The 19,459-nt window shown below is 42.4% G+C and overlaps 1 protein-coding gene across 1 annotated transcript in view; it reads right to left on the reverse strand.

Annotated features, from left to right (window-relative positions):
- LOC122890421 (CUB and sushi domain-containing protein 1-like) overlaps positions 1 to 18,930 on the reverse strand; it is a 615,437-nt gene extending 596,507 nt beyond the window's left edge. The window contains exon 1 of the mRNA XM_044226024.1: positions 18,641 to 18,930. Within this exon, the coding sequence (XP_044081959.1) occupies positions 18,641 to 18,930 (290 nt within the window). The remainder of the gene's footprint in view (positions 1 to 18,640) is intronic.
- Positions 18,931 to 19,459: the final 529 nt, after the last annotated feature.

Genomic DNA, 19,459 nt, shown 5'->3' on the forward strand with positions numbered 1-19,459 from the left:
ATATACTACTTAAATTGGTTGAAAAAGAACAAAATAAGCCCAATATAAATAGAAGGAGAGAAATAAAAGAAATAAGTGAAATTTAAAAACACAATAAGCTGAAGTATCTTTGGGAAAAAAGAAATCTGACAAACTCTTATCTAGAAGGAATACGAATCACTAATATCAAAAATGACAAATTATTTATCACCACAGATTTTATGGACACTAAGAGAATTTAAAATACTATTAACAACTTTGTAGCAACAAATTTTATAAGAGATTAAGTGCATAAATATCTTGAAAAATATGTTACCAAAACTGACATAATAAATATGAAATCTGAAAAGTTCTGAATCTCAGAAATACTTTTTTTCTTTTAACAGATTCACAAAAGAAACACCCAACACAGATGTTTCTTTGTGAATTCTGTCACAGAATAACATCAAAATACCACAAACTTTCTGAGAAACAGAGGCCAGGGAACACGATTTTACTCAATTTTTTGAGATTACTCTTACCCTTATAGCAACACCTGAAAAAAGTTACCAAAAAATGAGAATTACAAACCACAACACTCATGGGTGTAGACACATAATTCTTAATAAACTATAGTAAGTCAGTGAAGGGAGGGAAAAGTGAATGGGAAGACAGAGGAAGAAAACCATGAGAGGCTCTTGACTCTGGGAAACCACCGAGGGTTACAGATGGGTGCGTGGAGGATGGGTAACCAGGTGATGGGCATTAAGGAGGGCATGTGATATGCTGAGCACTGGGTGTTATATGTAACTAATGAATCACTGAACACTACACCGAAAACTAATGATTTACTGTATGTTGACTAATCGAATTTAAATTAAAAAAAAAATAACATGTAACAAGTCAAGCCCAACAGTATATAAAATGATAATATTTTATGACCAAATAGACGTCATCAAGAATGCAAAATTGGCTTGACATTTTAAACACTAATCAATATAATTGACCATATTAATATAAAAAGGAAAGAAAATGCCACCATTTCAACTGATGTGGAAAAAGCACTAGACAAAATTAGGCACATTCACATTAAAAACCCTTAGCAGATAGTAGGAAACCATCTCAGACTGATAAAGACCATTTATGAAAGAAAACATATCAGTCAAGTTGCAGGAGAGAGACCAAAACTCCTCCAGTAATTTGAACGGAGAATTTGTATTAAAGACTGACTAATCTCCAAGCATTGCGTCTTACAAAATGTGTTCGAAAGAGCATTATTTTATGTTAAGAAGCAAAAAGCCTGAATTTGGTTTGATATTTACAGACTACTATGTCTTATTACAGTGAGTAACTTGGAGACTTTAATGACTATCATCTTAACTGTAAGAGTTCAAGTGTCTTAGTTTACTGGATCTCTCTTTTTTTTTTTTTCAGATAAGAAAAAAATGGGGTGCCTTGTGGGAGGCTCAGTCAGTAAAATGTATGACTTCAGCTCAGATCATGATCCCAGGGTTCAGGGATAGAGTCCTTCAAGGGGCTTGCTGCTCCTTGGGGAGTTTACTTCTCTTTCTGGCCCTTCCTCTTGCTCCTGTGCACAAGCACTCTCTTTCTCAAGTAAATTACATCTTTTAAAGAACAATGAAATAGCAGAGGATTTTTTTTTTTTAAAGATTTTATTTATTTATTTGACAGAGACAGATCACAAGTAAGCAGAGAGGCAGGCAGAGAGAGAGGAGGAAGCAGGCTCCCTGCTGAGCAGAAGAGCCCGATGCGGGACTCGATCCCAGGACCCCGAGATCATGACCTGAGCCGAAGGCAGCGGCTTAACCCACTGAGCAACCCAGGCGCCCGAAATAGCAGAGGATTAAGCACAAAGAGAGGTAAGCAGAACTGCTACAGAGTAACAGGAGAGTAGCCTGTGTCGTGAAGGCTGACATGAACCCAGAGAAGAAAGGGGGAAAAGAAAGTCGTCCTACAACGTGGCTCATGAGAACCACGGAAGGGCTAGGGGTCCACGGACAGTGGAAGGACTTGCTGAGTCCCACAGTGGAGAGCTGACAAGGCGGTTAGTACTGGCCAGAGCTCTGTTGAACCTTTCTGGAGAGTGAGCCCGGGGGTTGGCAGCCGGACTCCAGGAGGAGGACGCCCCTGGCTGTCCTGGACGGTGCACAGAGCCACGGGACACAGAAGGAAGTTCAGAGCGCCCTGGAACCAGCAGGAACAGCACCTTCCTCTCTCAGCGACCCTGCAGCAACTGGGAAAGTCGAGCATGGTGCGAGCTGGCGAAGGACAAGGGTTTCCGGGGCACATATCTAGCTCCCCAGAGCCGGCAGAGAAGGGTTTGGAAATGAGAGGCAGTATGTTGGTAACCAGGACAAGCAAGGTCATCTGTACTGGCCTGTATTTTCCCTCTGTGTTCAAAACCAAGGCGAAGTTGCTCATTTTTATCACTGCTATGCGACACGGTACTGAAGGGACTATCCGTTTCAAGACAGTCCCAAGGAGAAATAGGAGGCGGGGCGCCTGGATGCTCAGTGGGCTAATGGTCTAACTCTTGGTTTCGGCTGGGGTCATGACCTCAGGGTCCTACATTTGAGTCCTGCACTGAGCTCACCGTTAGTGGGGAGTCTGCTTGGGATTCTCTCCCTCTCCCTCAGCCCCCTCCCCCACCCACTCCCCCACCCACACTCTCTAAGAATAAATCTTCAAAGATAAATAAAAGGCCAAAAGGAAGAGGTGAAACCCCCCCACCTTGTAGATGATATGATTGTTTACATTAAGATCCCAGCAAATCTTCAAAATAGCTACTACAACTAATAATTGGATTTGGGAAGGTCACAGGATACAACATTAACACTAAAAAAGTCTTAACCTATTATCAAACAAAACCAAAATGTAATAAACAATGGCATTCATAATAACAACAAAATACTAGAAGCAGATAAGATAAATCCGATGTCCTGAAAGAAACCCTTAAGAAATGGTGAGATGTTCTACGGATTCATGTTTTGGAAGACTATTATTAAAATGACAATACTTCTCAAATTCCTGTATATAGATTCAAAGCAAGCCTAACCAAAAACCCAAGGAAATTTTTATAGAAATTGACAAGATGATTCTAAATCAATCTATGAAATGCAAAGGGTCCAGAATAAACAACACAATAATTAAAAAAAAAAAAAAAATTGGAGCATCTACTTTACCTGACTTCATGACTTACTATGTATTACAATGATCAGTTCAGCAAAAGACAAACATCACTGGGAGAAAAAAAGAAGTCCCTCACATATATTAGAAATTGATTTTCAACAATGGTGCCAATTCATTTCAATGAGGGAAAATGAAGTCTTTAACAAAGATTAGACCAGCTGAATATTTCTTTTTTTCAATGAGCACCTACACTTACCTAGCACTATACACAAGAAGTTAACTTTGTAAAAATCATAGTCTTTTCAACAAGTGGTGCTGGAATACCTGGATATCCACATGCAAAAAGATGAATTTAAAACCGTAATTCACGACACACATGCCAATTAACTCCAAATGGACAACAGATCTCGGCTGAAGAGCTCAACTATTAAAACTTTAGAAGAAAACATTTGTGGTATTGGAATATGCAGACATTCTTATATATTCCATAAATTCACAGAATACTGATAAATTGAACTTTACCAAGATTAAAAACGTTTGTTTTCCAAAATACACCATTAAGAGAATGTATCTGGGAGAAATTATAACACAGATCAGCGGAAGATTTGAAGTCACTTCACTAGAGGAAGACAGTTGACCAGGAAGCACGTGACAAGATACGAACTCTGTAAGTCATCAGATAAATGTAAATTCAACCACAGACATGCTCTTTGACACAGCCATGAGAATGACCAAATTGAAAAGGCCGGACACACCAAATACTGACAAAGACGTGGAGTAGCCGTAACTCCTAACTATTGCTGGGAATGTAAAAGGTTAAAACCCAGGGAAACCGTGGCCATTGACACAAGAATTCAACATAAACTTACCTTGTGACCCATCCATTCCATTCCTAGGTATATGCTCATACAAGCGACCAAGGAAACTTTATTTTTAATAACTAAAAGCTGGGGGGGGGGGACAAAAACAAACCCATGTTCATCAACAAAGTATAAATCAAACATGGTCTAACCATACAATAGAATACTATTTGGTGATAAGAAGAATGCACTTTCGGGGTACCTGAGTGGCTCAGTCATGCAAGTGCCTACCTTCTGGGGCTCCCTGATCAGAGGGGAGCCTGCTTCTCCCTCTCCCCCTGACCCTCCCCCCTGCTCCTACTCATTCTCTCAAATAAATAAAATCTTTAAAAAAAATAATGCACTATTGTTACATAGAAAAAAATGTATTTATCTTAAAAAATGACTACGTAAAAAAAAACTCAAAAAAGCATACATGGCATATAATTCAATATACATAAAATTCTAGCAAATGCAAAAGAATCCAGAAAATCAAAATGAATTAGTGGTTGCCTGGAAACCAAGGGTAGGAAGCAGGATGGATCACAAATGGGCACAGCGACATTTTCGTGGGTAACAGAAACACTGTGCTGACATTTTATGGTGGTATATGACAATTCCAGTTTTCCGTTTTCAATATATACAACTTTTGTTTGTTATATTTCAAAAGAAATCTGCTGGGCGCCTGCATGCCTCAGCCCATTAGGCGTCCAAGTCTTGGTTTCTGCTCAGGCCATGATCTCAGGGTGGCCGGATAGAACCCCACATTGGGCTCTGTGCTGAAAGGGGTTGGGGTTCGTCTTCAGGGTTCTCTCTCTTCCCCTCCCGCTGCCCCTCCCCATGCCCTCTCTCTAAAATAAATAACTCAATCTTCAAAAAAAAGAAAAAAGCCTGTGAAAAGCTAAAGGATTCGTCAATCTAATTTTCAAAATCCAGTCTGCAGCTCTGGCCTAAAGAAGTCTCAATACGTCCCATGTCATGAGGGCTATTTACATGGCAGAGCTCTAACTCAGGAAACCCAAACAGCAGGTTTTCAGAACAACTTGGCAAACCAGCCACCTAATAATCACACACACTGGACTGCGTTACGGAGACGCGCGACGCACGAACGCGCTATTGGCACGACCCACCGCATCCCGGGAACATAGGGCAGAGCCCGGGGAAGGTCACCCCCGGTCTACGGGACGCCTCTGAGACTTCAGCACGTCGCCCCGTTTTCCAGACGAAGCAACTCCGCTCTCGGAAGCTGTACGTTGCCTTGGGGCCAGGTGTGTCCTGGACGCGGGCTGCTCACGCGGGAAGGAGCAACACGGGGCGTTACGAGGCCGCGGCCGGAACGGACCCAGGGCAGAGGCTGCGAGCTGCCGCCGCCCCAGCACCTTCCTGTTGTCGTTTGCAGCTCTTGGCAAGTCAGAGAATAGTGGGGGTCAGGCTGGCGAATGGCCCGTGGGGTCCCACCCGGTAAGACCACCGCCCTCGTCCTGGGGCACCCTCGAGCACCCCACAGCCGCCCCGCATCTCCCTCGCCCTCCAGCCCGCGGTCCCCGCTGCCCAGACGCGACGTGGCCCCGCCGGGCAAACCGCCGACCGCACCAGCTCACCGCCCCCCCAGCAGCCACAGGAGACGGCGCCCCGCTCGGCGACGGCTGGGGCACGCCGCGGTCAGCACCTCGGGGTGCTGGCGGGAGACCGGCCGGGCCGAGGCCTGGTGTCCCGCGCCACAGAGGGGACCGTCTCAGCCGGCACCCGCAGCTCGCGCACGGCGTGAACCGGCCTTCCCCGCACACCCCGGGTCCACGGGGAAACGTGGCCCAAACGACCCGAAGCCCCGGCGCCGAACAGGTACACGGGCCGCCGCTGGTCCTTCGCCTCCTGGGATCCCCACCCGGACGCCGCCTTCCAGAAGGAGCTTCCCCAGCTTCGCGCACTTCAAGGGCACGAAAGGAGAAGCCGGCGCGCTCGAACCTACCCGAGCACCACGGGCGTCCGCGGCCGGCGGCTGCTCCAGTGTCGGGGGTCCGGAGGCTGTCCCGGGACGCGACCGCCGCCGGCTTCTGGAGGCTTCTGCGGCGGGCGAGCCTCAGCGGTCGCTCTCACTGTGAACCCGGCGACCTGCGGCTCCGGGACCGGCAGCTGCTCTTCCCTGCAGCCCCGCGCGCCTGCGCGCCCCGGCCTTTGCGCCCGTGGGGCCGCCCGCGGCCGAGCCTGCTGCGCGCTCGCGCGAGGCCCGCGGGCCCAGGTGGAGCCGCAGGTGCACGCGGGGCTCCCGATGCAGGGCAGCAGGGGCCCGAGGGTTCGCGCGCTTCACCGCCCGGGGCGGCTGCGGGGCCAGTCTAAGTTGAAGCGGCGGGACCTTGAGGGACTCCGGGGCGGTCAACCGAGGCCCGTGTTGCACTTGACATACGAGGGAGGTTCACACAGCAGAGCAACGACCGGGAACGGCTGCTGGTCAGTCGGAAGCTCTGGTCACCTTGGACAAGGCCCACGTTTCTGCTTAGCAGCCGTGGGTGGAGATGTGGTGGGGGCTGCAATTTCCTGCACCTTGATCCCCCCCTCCCACCGCAGTTTCTTTTACCGCCTTCTTACACCGTCTGCTTCACCCGGTTACTCCCTCCGTCTGGCCCCAGGAGCCCCGTGAGCTTGTGACCCTTTCCGGTGAGCGCGAGGCGATCAGCCTCCACGTCGAAATATCACCTACTTTACCCCGTGCCACTCCCATCAGGGGGCACCTGCAGCTCACCTGGGCACCCTTTTTTAAATTGAATGATGATCACGGCAGGTAATGGTCCTTGTTACAAATCAGTTGTTGATTTGGAACAATTGCTTCATTCTTCATTCAAGTTGCTTGCTATGCGTGCGACTGAGATCATGAGAAAATGGGACACCGGACAGGGGGTTTCGGAAAGAGAAAGCGCTCTTCGCGGTTGTGGGGAGGACTGGATCACAGCGGAAACGTAACTGAGGCCAGCACACAAGGAAACGGGAGAAAGGAAATGGCTGAGAAGGAAATAAGGCTGAGCATCCACCCCACCTGCTGCTTAACCACTGCCTTCCAGCCGCCTCGGAAGATGTTAATCTTCCTTTACTGTAGCTGTTTCCTCAATGTTCCTCAACCTTTTCAACTATGCCCTTGTTGGCTGAGAGCTTTTCTTAAACAAACAAACAAAAAATCTGCCTCTAGCTGTGCGTTTGGAATGAAAATGGACACTAATGCCCGTTATTTAGAACGGGCGGAATTGAAGGAGCCACCAGCATGCAGCCTGGAGAAGAGTATCCATTCATCATCACCTCCTTATAAAGAGATGCATGTTTTCTCCTAAATCATGAACACACTCATTACACCAGATGGGAGAGTCTCAATACAGGGTACAGTTCCAGGGCAAAGCTGAAATGATCTTTCAGGGTCCCAGTGTGAGCCACAGACATTGTACTGGAAAGTAACTCTTTGAGGAAGCCTGAGGTGTTACAGAGCAGAAGCTTACAAGGGCAATAGCAGTCAGTACTCTCAACTGCCCCATCTGCAAGAGTTACCCTGCTTTCTTCCCACATCCAGCCCACTTTTCCAAGGTAATATTAGCCTAATTCTATTAGATTTAAAAAACACATAAAAAAAACCCACTGTACATACCAGGCATTTGCTTTTTCAGAAATATCTAATCAAAAAAAGTATTTTCTGTTGTATGGGCACATAGAGTATAAAGGCCATTAAAACCGAAGCAAGACGATACTTTCATTCATGTGTCTGTATCCTACACAGGATAAGCTCCGGACATTTTATTTTATTTTATTTTTTTTAAAGATTTTATTTATTTATTTGACAGAGAGAGATTACAAGTAGGCAGAGAGGCAGGCAGAGAGAGAGAGGAGGAAGCAGGCTTCCCGCCGAGCAGAGAGCCTGATGCGGGACTCGATCCCAGGACCCTGAGATCATGACCTGAGGCGAAGGCAGCGGCTTAACCCACTGAGCCACCCAGGCAGCTCAGGACATTTTAGATGGGATGATCATGGTCAGGAAAGATGCCATTCAGGGACCGAGTATCGCTTAGCGGAAACTGAGAAGCTGTCTGACTGGGGAAGCCATGTTTAGAAACTTGTAGGAAGACAAGGTTTTATGTATGTCACTTTGTCTCCTCGGGCTGAAAGGCTAGGTAGGGGTTGTATGAAGCATTCCCTTGCAGGCTTTCCTGTCCCTTCCACGTCTCCCTCTCCAAGTGCGTATACACGCTGTCCACCCGGGACTGCTTCCTTGACGCAGGGAGCCAGGGACGCAGATCTTGCTTTTCTGTGAGCGCTTTCTAAAGGACAGGGGAACGGCTGTTGGTTAGAAAGTATGTGGTGGTAGTCAGACAACACTGAGGACCTTAAAGCCTCTGTTTGAGGGTTTAGTGCAGGATCAACACCATTTGGGGCTTGGGAACTTGGGCTGAGAATAAGCTGCAGAGAGGAAATTATCTGATCTTAACATGGCTGTCAGACAGGGGCTAAGGAAACAGGCTCAGGGAGAGAAGCCAAGAAAATCCAATTAGGGTCAGTGACCTCAGGGCCAGAGCAAGGAGGGCGACGCTCCAGATACTTCTGGAGAAGTTGGTATTGGCAAGCTTTACCCCCACTCATATAAGGATCCCTGCCACAGCCTGCCTCGGCCTCCAGAGCAAAGGATGCCCCAGAAAAAAAGATGTGAAGGCTTTATTCACTTACAGTCACAAACCTGGAAGTTGGGAGCAGATTTCTGAATTCTGCTTCAGTTACTATTCCGGATGCTATGAGGTAGGCAAGGGAAGATGTAAGCCAGAAAACAAGCAAACACACTGAGGTTTAAGAAAGAGGACCCTCTATTTCTGCTCCTGGAAAGCCTTATTTGAAAGCATCTTCCTAAATTTAGAGCCTTTGGGCTGTCAATACTTTAAACTGTTTACATAATTTTTATTTATCATACTACTGGCTGCCTAAATGCAAAAACTTGCAAAATGTCTGCCAAAACTGCTGCAGTTTTTAAGAGTAACACTTCAGAATTCGAAACAAGTCTCCTTTAAGATAAACATGAACTTTGTTGATTACTGTTAGTATGCTCAGATACGAAAGAAATCATACTAATAGCAAAGGGAGACTGTGTTCATTACTGTAAAAGAAAGAATTGTTTCAGGTTCTAAGTAATTTTCTATCCTTTTATTTATTTTTTTTAAATTCAACATTTTTTTTAAAGATTTTATTTATTTATTTGAGCCTGGCAGTGAGAGAGAGCATGAGAGGGAAGAAAGTCAGAGGGAGACGCAGATCCCCGTGGAGCTGGAGCCTGACCCCCGGCGCAGGGATCATGACCTGAGCGGAAGGCAGTTGCCCAGGCACCCCTTCTAGCCTTTTAAAAAATAATTTTGTGAATTAAAAAAGATTTTTATATAGGGTATTCATTCCATTAAAATATTTTGTAAACAACTAATATTATTGAATTAAAATGCTTTTGTTTAGTGTATCCTGGGGGCTTCCCTGCTGTAGAGGATAGAATGATAAATCAGCACTGGCTTTGTTATCCAAATATTTAAAACAATGAAAGGAGGGGAATCTTGAAAGTCATTCAACTACTAATCTGGCCATCCACATAAAACTTGTTTAAAATCTTGGAATTACAGAGAAACATGACTATTCATTTCTCCTTCCTGCTTATGAGAATGGATGGCTTCCCAGTGGGCTGACCACACAACTTTTGCAGATTCACTATGATGAAGATGAGTAAAAGTCAGGATCTAACTGATCTTTTGACACGTTTATTCCTTTTCCAGGAAACCAAGGACCAAAAAAATATGATAATTCTATTTCCTTTTGAGAGAGAATACAAACATGGTTCTCAGTGATATCTGATTATGCTGAATACTGTGGGCATCCCATTTCCTTGCTGACACAGTCCTGCAGGCAACGCAAGCGTGTCCGTTCAGTCCCATTAGAGCAGCGGCCAGCTCCCTCCGCACAGCTGACAGTAATCGTCGCCCAGGCCTGGTGAGTTCTGTTGTACTCCTTCTGGCTCGGGTCCTTTACTGGTAAGACCACGTAGAGAAACAGAGGTATGGGCACAGATGCTGACGGTTAGAGCCACAGATGGTTTGCACTGACGACTTTTTTAGACGGTGCAGTGCTCTAAGTCAGGGGTTTTTATCCACAACATTACAGATGTTTTGGGATGAACACCTCTTTGTCCTGAGAGGCTGTCTTGTGCCTTCCAGGATTTTTATCAACATCTCTCTGTTACACCGACTACGTACTAGCGGTGCCTCTATTCAGTTGTGACCGCCAAAAATGTCTCTAGACATTGCCCAATGCCCCCTGGGGCAGAAAGTCACAGTTGAGAAACACTGATATAAATATAGATGAGAGAGAGAGAGAGAGAGAACATGCTGGAAACAGAGAGATGGAGATAGGTAGAGACAGAAAGAGATAGAAACAGAGATAAACAGGGAGGGAGATAGGCTTAGACCTAGACCTAGTTGCTTCCACACGAGTTCCAAAGACAGAAAACAGATATTTACAAAAACAAAAAAAACAAAAACAAGGACAAAACAACATCCCTCCAGAAGGGCCTCCAGGGACACTCAGTAGCCACAATATTTCCGGATAAAGACAGCATTTTCAGTTGATGACCGCTGGCTGGCAGAACGCCCCCGGGATCTCTCAGGCTGGGTTTGTGCCCTGGGTCCAGCTTCCCACCGCCCCACTGAACTCACTACAGTGGATGGTACTTATATGTAAGGAAGAGAGTTCCGAGGTCCCAACGTCTGGGACTCCCCTGAAGGTGTTTGTTTATGTGTTAATAAGCATCATCTATTAAAAAGAATAAGGTGTTGAGAGAAATTGGACATTCTAATTCTGTATTTATTTTTAACTGAAAAACAGAGAGATCACTTCATATCAACCATCAAAGATCACATTTCCTAATGCATATACACTCTAATTCATTTAGTCTCTGTGGAAAGACAGGCAATCTTGATCTTTTTCAGTATTATCAAAATGCACCCATAAACATTCCCTTACATATATTTTGTCATGTTTGGGGGTATTTTTGTAGAATAAATTCATAGCACAGTCTTGCTGAATGAGTTTATTTACAGTTTTTCAATCTGAGAGAAATTTCAAGATTTGTATCTCGAATAATCCTTAAAAACTCTGACTTGTCAAAACATGTAAAAGTGTTGCTATTCAGAATGGTGAGATATTATTTTTGCATTATTATTTTAATTGGCTTTAGTTACACTGATTGCCATGGATTTCTTATAGTTGAACTCTTTGGTCATATCTTTACCAGATTTTCAGATAAATGCTTTCATTCCCTGATATTTCCGCTGGTGAATTTTTTCAGTGAAGGACATCAGCTCTTTGTCTTGCATGGCTCTTGTGAATTCTTTTTCTCGATTTGTCATTTGGCTTTTGGGCTTATATTTTAGGAGGTCAAAGACTTCTGCCATTTTCTTCATGATTTCTAAGTGATTTGTACTGAAGAATTTTTTTCCACTATTTTTGTTTTTCCATATGAATATTTAAACTGGTGACCCAACGTATCTCTCCTGTTATTAAGTAGTGAGATAAGATTTTATATTTTGTAAAACCATGCCTACTTTCAGGCTCCCATGACTAATCCAACAAACTATCTTTGCTGAACATGGAATCCTGTTTCCAACCATTCGTTTCTCTTTCTAAAACTCAAATGCATTTCCCTATGTCTACATGTTTATAAGGGAAATTCCGTCCTGAGAGTTGGAAGTTTTAGGAAATTTTCCACACACACATATACTTATGATGAGCCAAAAGACTTCTCTGACCGAATGAATAAAGTTTGCCAAGATACGGAAATGAACCATCCGTGTTTGGCTACTGCAGAAAAAAAAATCGCCACAGCTTGAAGAGGTAGTGGTTAGGATTTAAATACAAGTTAAAACTTGCTTGTGGTATTACAAACAAAATTCTGCCTATCTCCCTTGAATGCTTCATTATTTTATCTCTGGGACTTCTACTTACTAACAATTTCATCATTTTTGTTAATAAACATAAGTCTTATGAACATACATACATATATAAAATATAGTTAGTCTCAAACAAAGCTACCTATTAAAATCAACTATATTATATATATTAAAATCAGCTATAATATATATAATATATAGTATTATATATTACACACACATATATACACATATATATTAAAATCAGTTATAATATATATGATATATAGTATATATACACATATACACACATATATATTAAAATCAGCTATAATATATAGTATTATATATTACACACACATATATACACATATATATTAAAATCAGCTATAATATATATAATATATAATATTACACACACATATACACATATGTGTGTGTGTATATATTATATATATCTATATAGAGATATATCTATATATCTGTATTACAGGTAGATATAGAGACAGAGATATACAGATATATATCTATATTAAGGCCTCAATCTTATCCTTGAATTTCTGGTTTCCATGCTAATCCACAGGAGAACACCAATTAAAAAAAAACAAAAACAAACAAAAAACCCACTACTCCTTACCCAATAAGCATTGAGCTTGCCTATCTATGAGTTGCTAAGTTAGAGCATATGTTGAGAAAAAAATAATAAATAATCAAGCAAGCAAGCATATGGTGAGAAAGGAAATTTGGAAGATGTATCAGAAACATTTATTCTTTGTTTCATCACTAATTCTGTATGTAGAGTAGTGGACGGGGCTGACAAATTCACATAATTCTGGGAACATGACAGGTTTATATACGAGGACCAGATGCCACCACTGTCCCGCTCAGCTTCTCTGAGGAGTCCTCACGAAGGCAGGAGAGCCCGTTGCATCGGACGCGCAAGCGCCGCTTGAGTTTCTGGGCTTCTGTGGCTGGAGACATCAACCCTGGGCAGTGGGCTCTCGTGCTTTGCTCAACTACAAGGCCCCTCTCTCCGGGCTCTCCCTCCCTCCCTCGCCAGGTGCTGGTGCGGTGGCACGGACCGTTCCTGACCGAGAGGCTGGCTGAAGATGATACGGCGTCAAGATCCATGCTGGTGTTAGAATGGGACTCTGGTCGCTGTAGAATCTCCTATGCCCACTTTGCACGACGTGTATCTGAGTCTCAACTGCAGAATGAGTCACCACCCCAGTTAAAAATAAAAATGATGCTTTGATTTTTATCTATTGATCTGTGAGTGTTTCCGCCGGGACCTCATACCAGCAACGGGGGATGGAAAGGCAGAATTTAGGCATTGCTAGATCTCAAGGCTAATCTATTCTGAGTGCAATTAAAATCCCTTCTTAGCTCTTCAAAGTCCTCACGTTCTAAACACCAGATATAGTTAATATTACACAGGTTTCTTAGCTAATTTAAATGCATTCAAACCCATGATTATAGTGCAGAAAAAAAAAGCTAGAGAAAACTGTGATATTTTAACAACACTTATTAATGATCTCTTCATTGAGATGGCCTTATCACATTAATCTCTAGCTTCTTATCATCATCATTGCAGAAAACAAGGGATAATCTTGTCTAAGTCACAGGAGAGTCAAGATCACTGCCAAAGCTATTTTCTTGTATGCTGCAATAATTGTGGAATAATATATTCTGATTTCCCACATATGCATGCCACAATTTCCCTCCATAGGTTCACTTTCACTCATTTATTGAGGTTATAATGAGATTTCTACTCCAAGTTTGATATTATAATGTTATCACAGTTGGAGGTTGATGGCAACTTCAATTATTTTCTGATTTGGAGACAAAAAACACTAGTTCACTACTTCATATTTAGAGATATGGAATAATCTTACTGGATAAAAATCTCTCTCTTGGACAATTAACTCGTGCTTATCCAGAGGAGAAAGGCTAAGTGAACATATCCACCATCACCAGAGAAACGCACTCATGACCCATGTCTTGGCTTCAAAGGGCATATGTTCTACTTGACATACTCAACACAGATCTACAACCCCAACAACAACTTTGGAGCTGGTGTCATTTCAAAGGAGCCTATCCTTCAAGGTCTATGTTAGTGGGAAGTGCTAAAAGAGCTTAGAAAAAAATGAAACTTCAGGGGGTGTTTTCATTTCATAATGTGTACGCACAGGGAGAATTTTCCGAAATAGGTATAATGCGAAGTGGGGTTTGGAAGTAGGATATCATTTAGGTGAGCAGAAGGAAGGATGAGGAAGTAGAGATGATCAACACACTCTCCCAAAATCAGATCAAGGAATAACTCACAGATCCATTCCACTAAATCATGAGCTCCCACAGTGCTGTAGACAATGTTCGCAACCCTGCTCCCAAATGCTTATGTTGAAATCCTAACCTCCAATGTAACAAACAGTATTTGAAGGTGAGCTCTGTGGGAGGTGGTTAGGGCATAAGGGGAAGGCCCCGGGAATGAGATGAATGCCCTTCTAACAGAGACCCTGAAGAGCGACCGTGGCCCTTCTGCCACACGAGGACACAGGAGGAAACAACCACCTATGAATCAAGAAGCAGCCCTTCATTCGACATTAAATTTGCCAGCACCTTGATCTTGAAGTTACAACCTCCAGAACTATGAGGAATAAATGTCTGTTGTTTTTAAAGGCCACGCAGGGTCTGGTGTTCTGTGATGCAGCCCAAGTAGACAAAGAGAATTAGAAATGAGTACAAGAGACTGGCGGTCAGACATGTAGTCAGGGGTCAGGTTACTGCGTTCCTTCAATATCAGGGCCCTGTTTCTAGAAATGCTTCCATTACCGGCAATACAGAACACGGCAGGACTGCAGGGAATGTTTCCAGGTGGGGAGGCATGAGCCTAGGGCCAGAACGGCACCGTGTCGGCGTACTGGTCAACCCAAATCCCCCTCTACGATAGAAGGGGCTTCACTGGAGCCGCTTCTGCGAGGAACAAAGCAGGTTGTGGCTAACGAAGGGATGTTCCAGAATATGAAGTGTAAGACTTTACGACGACATGGCTGGACCAGTGTGGGAACTTGAGAAGCAAGACGGGGGCAGAGTCTATAAGGGGTAAAGAGTCACAAAATAGTGATAATGTGATAGGTCATAAAAATCACTCGTTTTAAGTCTAGGTAATTCAAAGAGCCGATGTTTTCTTTCTGTGGGGCGTAAACTCACTACTACAGTCCAAGAGTTGCACGCTCTTCTTCTTCTTTTTTTTCTTTTTTTAAGATTTTATTTGTTCATTTCTTGGAGAGAGCGAACGCGAGCCCAAACAGGGGGAGCAGCAGAGGGAGAGGGAGAAGCAGACTCCCCGCTGAGCAGGGAGCCGGATGTGGGACTTGATCCCGGGACCCCGACGTCATGACCTGAGCTGAAGGCGGCCCCTTCACCGACGGAGCCCCCCACCCACCCCAGCATGTTCTTCCCACCGAGCCAGCCACACACCCCTCAAGGAGCACCCTTCGATTTCTAATTTTGAGTCAAAACTCTTCTTTTGGGTTTAAGAGAACCCTTAATTGACCTTTCCATATGTCCATGTTCAAACTGAATTTACTGATGGCGGCGTGCATCATGTATGTTGTCCGAGTTATATAAATAATTCAAGCCGATAACATAAACTGTATGTCGGGTTTCTGTTGTTGTTTGCTTTGTTTTGTTTTGCTTCAAAGTTTTTTTTTTTTTTTTTAATTTATTTTTCTTTCTTTCTTTCTTTCAGAATGCCTGGGTGGCTCAGTCAGTGAAGCCTCTGCCTTCAGCTCAGGTCCCGGTTCCAGGGTCCTGGGATCCAGCCCTGCCTTACCCTCTGCCTGCCGCTCCCCTGCTGGTGCTCTCTCTCTGACAAATAAACAAATATTTAACAAATATTTAAAAATAAAGACTTTTTTTTTCTTCCATAGGGTAAATAATATAGTTAGTCTTCACTGTAGGTCGAATTACAACATGAATATCAACAATTCTACCCTCCACATCCTAGGTTCGGTTAGCAGTTAAATCTAAATCGCATACAATTTGGAAAAATTTTCTTCATTGTGGTTAAGCAAAAAAGATTTCTTTATAATAAAACTCTCACGTTCTTGAATTTAAAAAATTACTGTGTTTTGCTGCTATCCATGTTGAGCTACTAAGGACAATTTCTGTGCCACAGTTCAGACTGGGACAGAGCTAAGAAAGAACGTCCGTGACAACTCAGTGCATCAGGACAGACATCAGTCCTCTTAGAAAACAGCCTTAGAATCCCAGAGCTGCAGTCTGTGATGGGCTGGTCATGTTCCAGAACTAGACACCCGTTCCAAGACCTAATGGGAAACAGGTAGCAAGCATGGAGACGAGAAGCTTCCCCCCCTCGTTAATTAGAATTTGATTCTATTTGAATCAGCCAGTCTTGAAATGTTGCAACCATCCTAACAATGTCCATGTTTCTATTTCATGTCCTTATTTATCCAAAACGTTATGTGAGTGAAAACTCCTAGCACCGAGCCGTCTGTGGCATCCTGTTCCTGATCAGTTTTGCCTATTTGTGTCATGATACCTGCCCTGGTGACTTCTGTCCCCAGAAGATCTCCCCTCTGCCTGCACACTGTCCACAAAAGGCAGTCCAAGTATGGAAATACAAGATAGATCACAGAATTTAATGGATGAAAGCATTTTCCTCACCTTAAGGACCGGAAACAGGCAGAAATAGGACATATTTGTCCTCTATCTCAAACAAAAAATTGTAGGTAACTGAGTAACTTATATGAACCCAAGAAGTTTTTTCTTATCAGCTTGTTTGCTTTGTTTTCTCTTGTAAAAATATCTAAGTCAGTAAAAAAGTCATGATGTCATTCATATTATTCACCTACAGTTATAAAGCTCTTTGAGGCACTGAAAGCAATTTATATACTATTCACTGAAATAAAATGCAATGACTCCAGTTACTCCAACCTTCATATTTCCACTGCTATCTTGTTAAAATATTGAAGATCACAGAAATGCTGTTTTCTAAACGTTGGAGTTAACATATGAAGTGGTCATAAGGCCACTGTAAGGACATAAATTGTTTAAAGACAGGGAATCAACATTGTAGCAGATTTCCTTTAGAATAAGGTAGGATTATAGGAATTAAGATAAAATTATAAATTCAAATAGTTATAAAACAAAATATAAAATAAATATGTTAAAATAAAAATATTTTTAGATTTTAAAATAAAATAGGAAACATATTGACAGAGAAGTATCTTTATAGAGTACATATGGAGAATTTTCTTAATGGAAAGAGAAATAATTGCTTTGGAAAAAAGTTATATGATGGTATTAGAATAAATTTGATTCTCTATTTTTTATTTATCTTTTTAAAAAAATTTAATTTAATTTTTTTCAGTGTTCCAAAATTCATCATTTATGCTATTTTTAAATGTTACATCTGCAGTGTCTATAAAAATCTTTCTATTATTAAAAAAAAAAATCTTTCTATTATTACAACATACCACCATTCTCTAGTATCCTAATTTATTTGCAAGAAAAACTAGCTTTAGAAGAGCAGGAAGTGGGTAAGAAATCTTATATCAAATTACCAAGGATTATATTTGTAGAAACTTTCCTAAACATCCAAAATGTAGGGCCATACATGTTAGACAGGGAAAAGCCTACCTGGGTCATTCATAAAAAGAGATCGTTGTGTGCAATATGTGACAAAAAGGCGAAGAGTTTCTAAACACAGACAACAGATATTGTAAATGACCCAGAAAAAAACAAAAAGTGTTGTATATCTAAAAATACATAAAGAAAGTATAAAGTATATCATTATATATTTAACATATTAACTTATATATATCTTAATTATTAATATATTAAATAGATGTACAATTTTCTGTGGTCAGAGGAGACTTTTCTCAATCCACAAAATAAAACATAAAGCATTGGATTTGTGTATAATTCTGTTGACAATAGCACCAATACCATTTTATTTATCTAAGCAGTAAATTTCTCTGCCCACTGTCCATTTTTCTACAAAACTTCATATATTCAACAATCTCTATTAGTATAAAATTTTAAAGCCAGAAGATAAAGCCTCATTTACCTTATTTAAGTATGTTTAGCAGTTTACCTAAGAAATTCCAATTATTTGAAAGGGACATTCCTCTCTCCTTTGACAAAAAAAAAAAAAAGGATATACTTGCACTGGCACAATTCTTTTCTGGCTGATAAATGGAAAAAAAAAAAAAAAGTACCTTAAAATCATCCCAGAAAATTTTTGTTCTTTCTTTATGGTAGAAATCATAGCTCGAAAGAGAAAACTGATGGGGAATGGAGTATATTATGATTGTGAGAGCCACAAACTCTCCGAGGAGCTCCATATTCCTTCATGCTTCATCCCTCCCACGCCCCAGACTCTGTCTTGACTGTGCTCTCTGACAGTGCAAAAGCTCCTTCTGCTGTTCTCTGGATCGGACCCATCCGTCCTCTGTGACTTCTCTCTCCCATCCGCAGGGGCTTAAAAACAATGGTGCATTGTAACTTGACTGGAATTACCTTGACAACACCGTTTTACCGATCTGGAACCATTTGACGTCTATAAATGAAGGCTATGATTGCTTTCAATAACAAGTGTTTAAGTATTAAAAAAGTGTGCACAAAACTCTACTTCTTATTGTAACTAACATTTTCTGATAATTAAACTCAGATAATTCCCACTGACTTCCACCAAGTCCCACAAGGCTGCCTGACCTGTGATATAAAGAGGCAGTACTTTACCTCACTTTCAAATTCCCTTGCTGGAGCTGGCCGTCGTACACCGATAAAATATCAAAATCTTCTTCAAGGGCGAAGGTGTGGAACGACAGTTGTATCCGATTGCGTTCTCCTGTGATAATGATCCAGGTGCAGTTAGCGTAGTTTGGATAACCGTGCGGAAACCCTGGGCTCTCGATGGTGCCATTGGGACCCTGGACTAAACCGCCGCAGTTCTGACCTGAAAAAGAAGGCACACAAGAAAACAGCACATTATTTTGGCCTATCTTTACTCTCTGATTTTTTTTCTTCATTTCCAATCATTTGGCTAATTTTTATAAATGACTTAGTTTGTGACCTTTTGTGCACAAATAGGGGATGATAAATTGCGAAAGTGTTCTCCAGTGCAAAAAGCTGGGGTGGGGGGAGGAAGGCAAAAAAGGAAAATACACACATTTAAGAACTCATATTAGAAATTTGAGAAAAAAGTTTTCGTAATTTTCAAGTACGTCTTCATCGATACCAAGCTGCCATATTCGTGAAGCAAATTTGGTGTCAATGATCTGCTACAGCATCATGTTGAAGCTGGAAAACTCTGCCTTTAAGTTCCTTGCTCAGAGAAACGACACTGACAGATCCACAAACCACGCTAGACACACACACACACACACGCACACGCACACACACAAGTTATCCATATGACTGCAACCTGAAGCAACATGAGCCATCAGCGAAAACCACACTCCGTGTTCAATCTATTCCTACCTACCCTGGCAAAGTCCCACAAAGCAAAGAATAAAACAGCACTGCTGAAATCTACCCAGTTTGAAAGAAAAGGCGTAA

Source organism: Neovison vison, chromosome 11 (genome assembly GCF_020171115.1).
Source record: "Neovison vison isolate M4711 chromosome 11, ASM_NN_V1, whole genome shotgun sequence".
Classification (NCBI taxonomy): Eukaryota; Metazoa; Chordata; class Mammalia; order Carnivora; family Mustelidae; genus Neogale; species Neogale vison.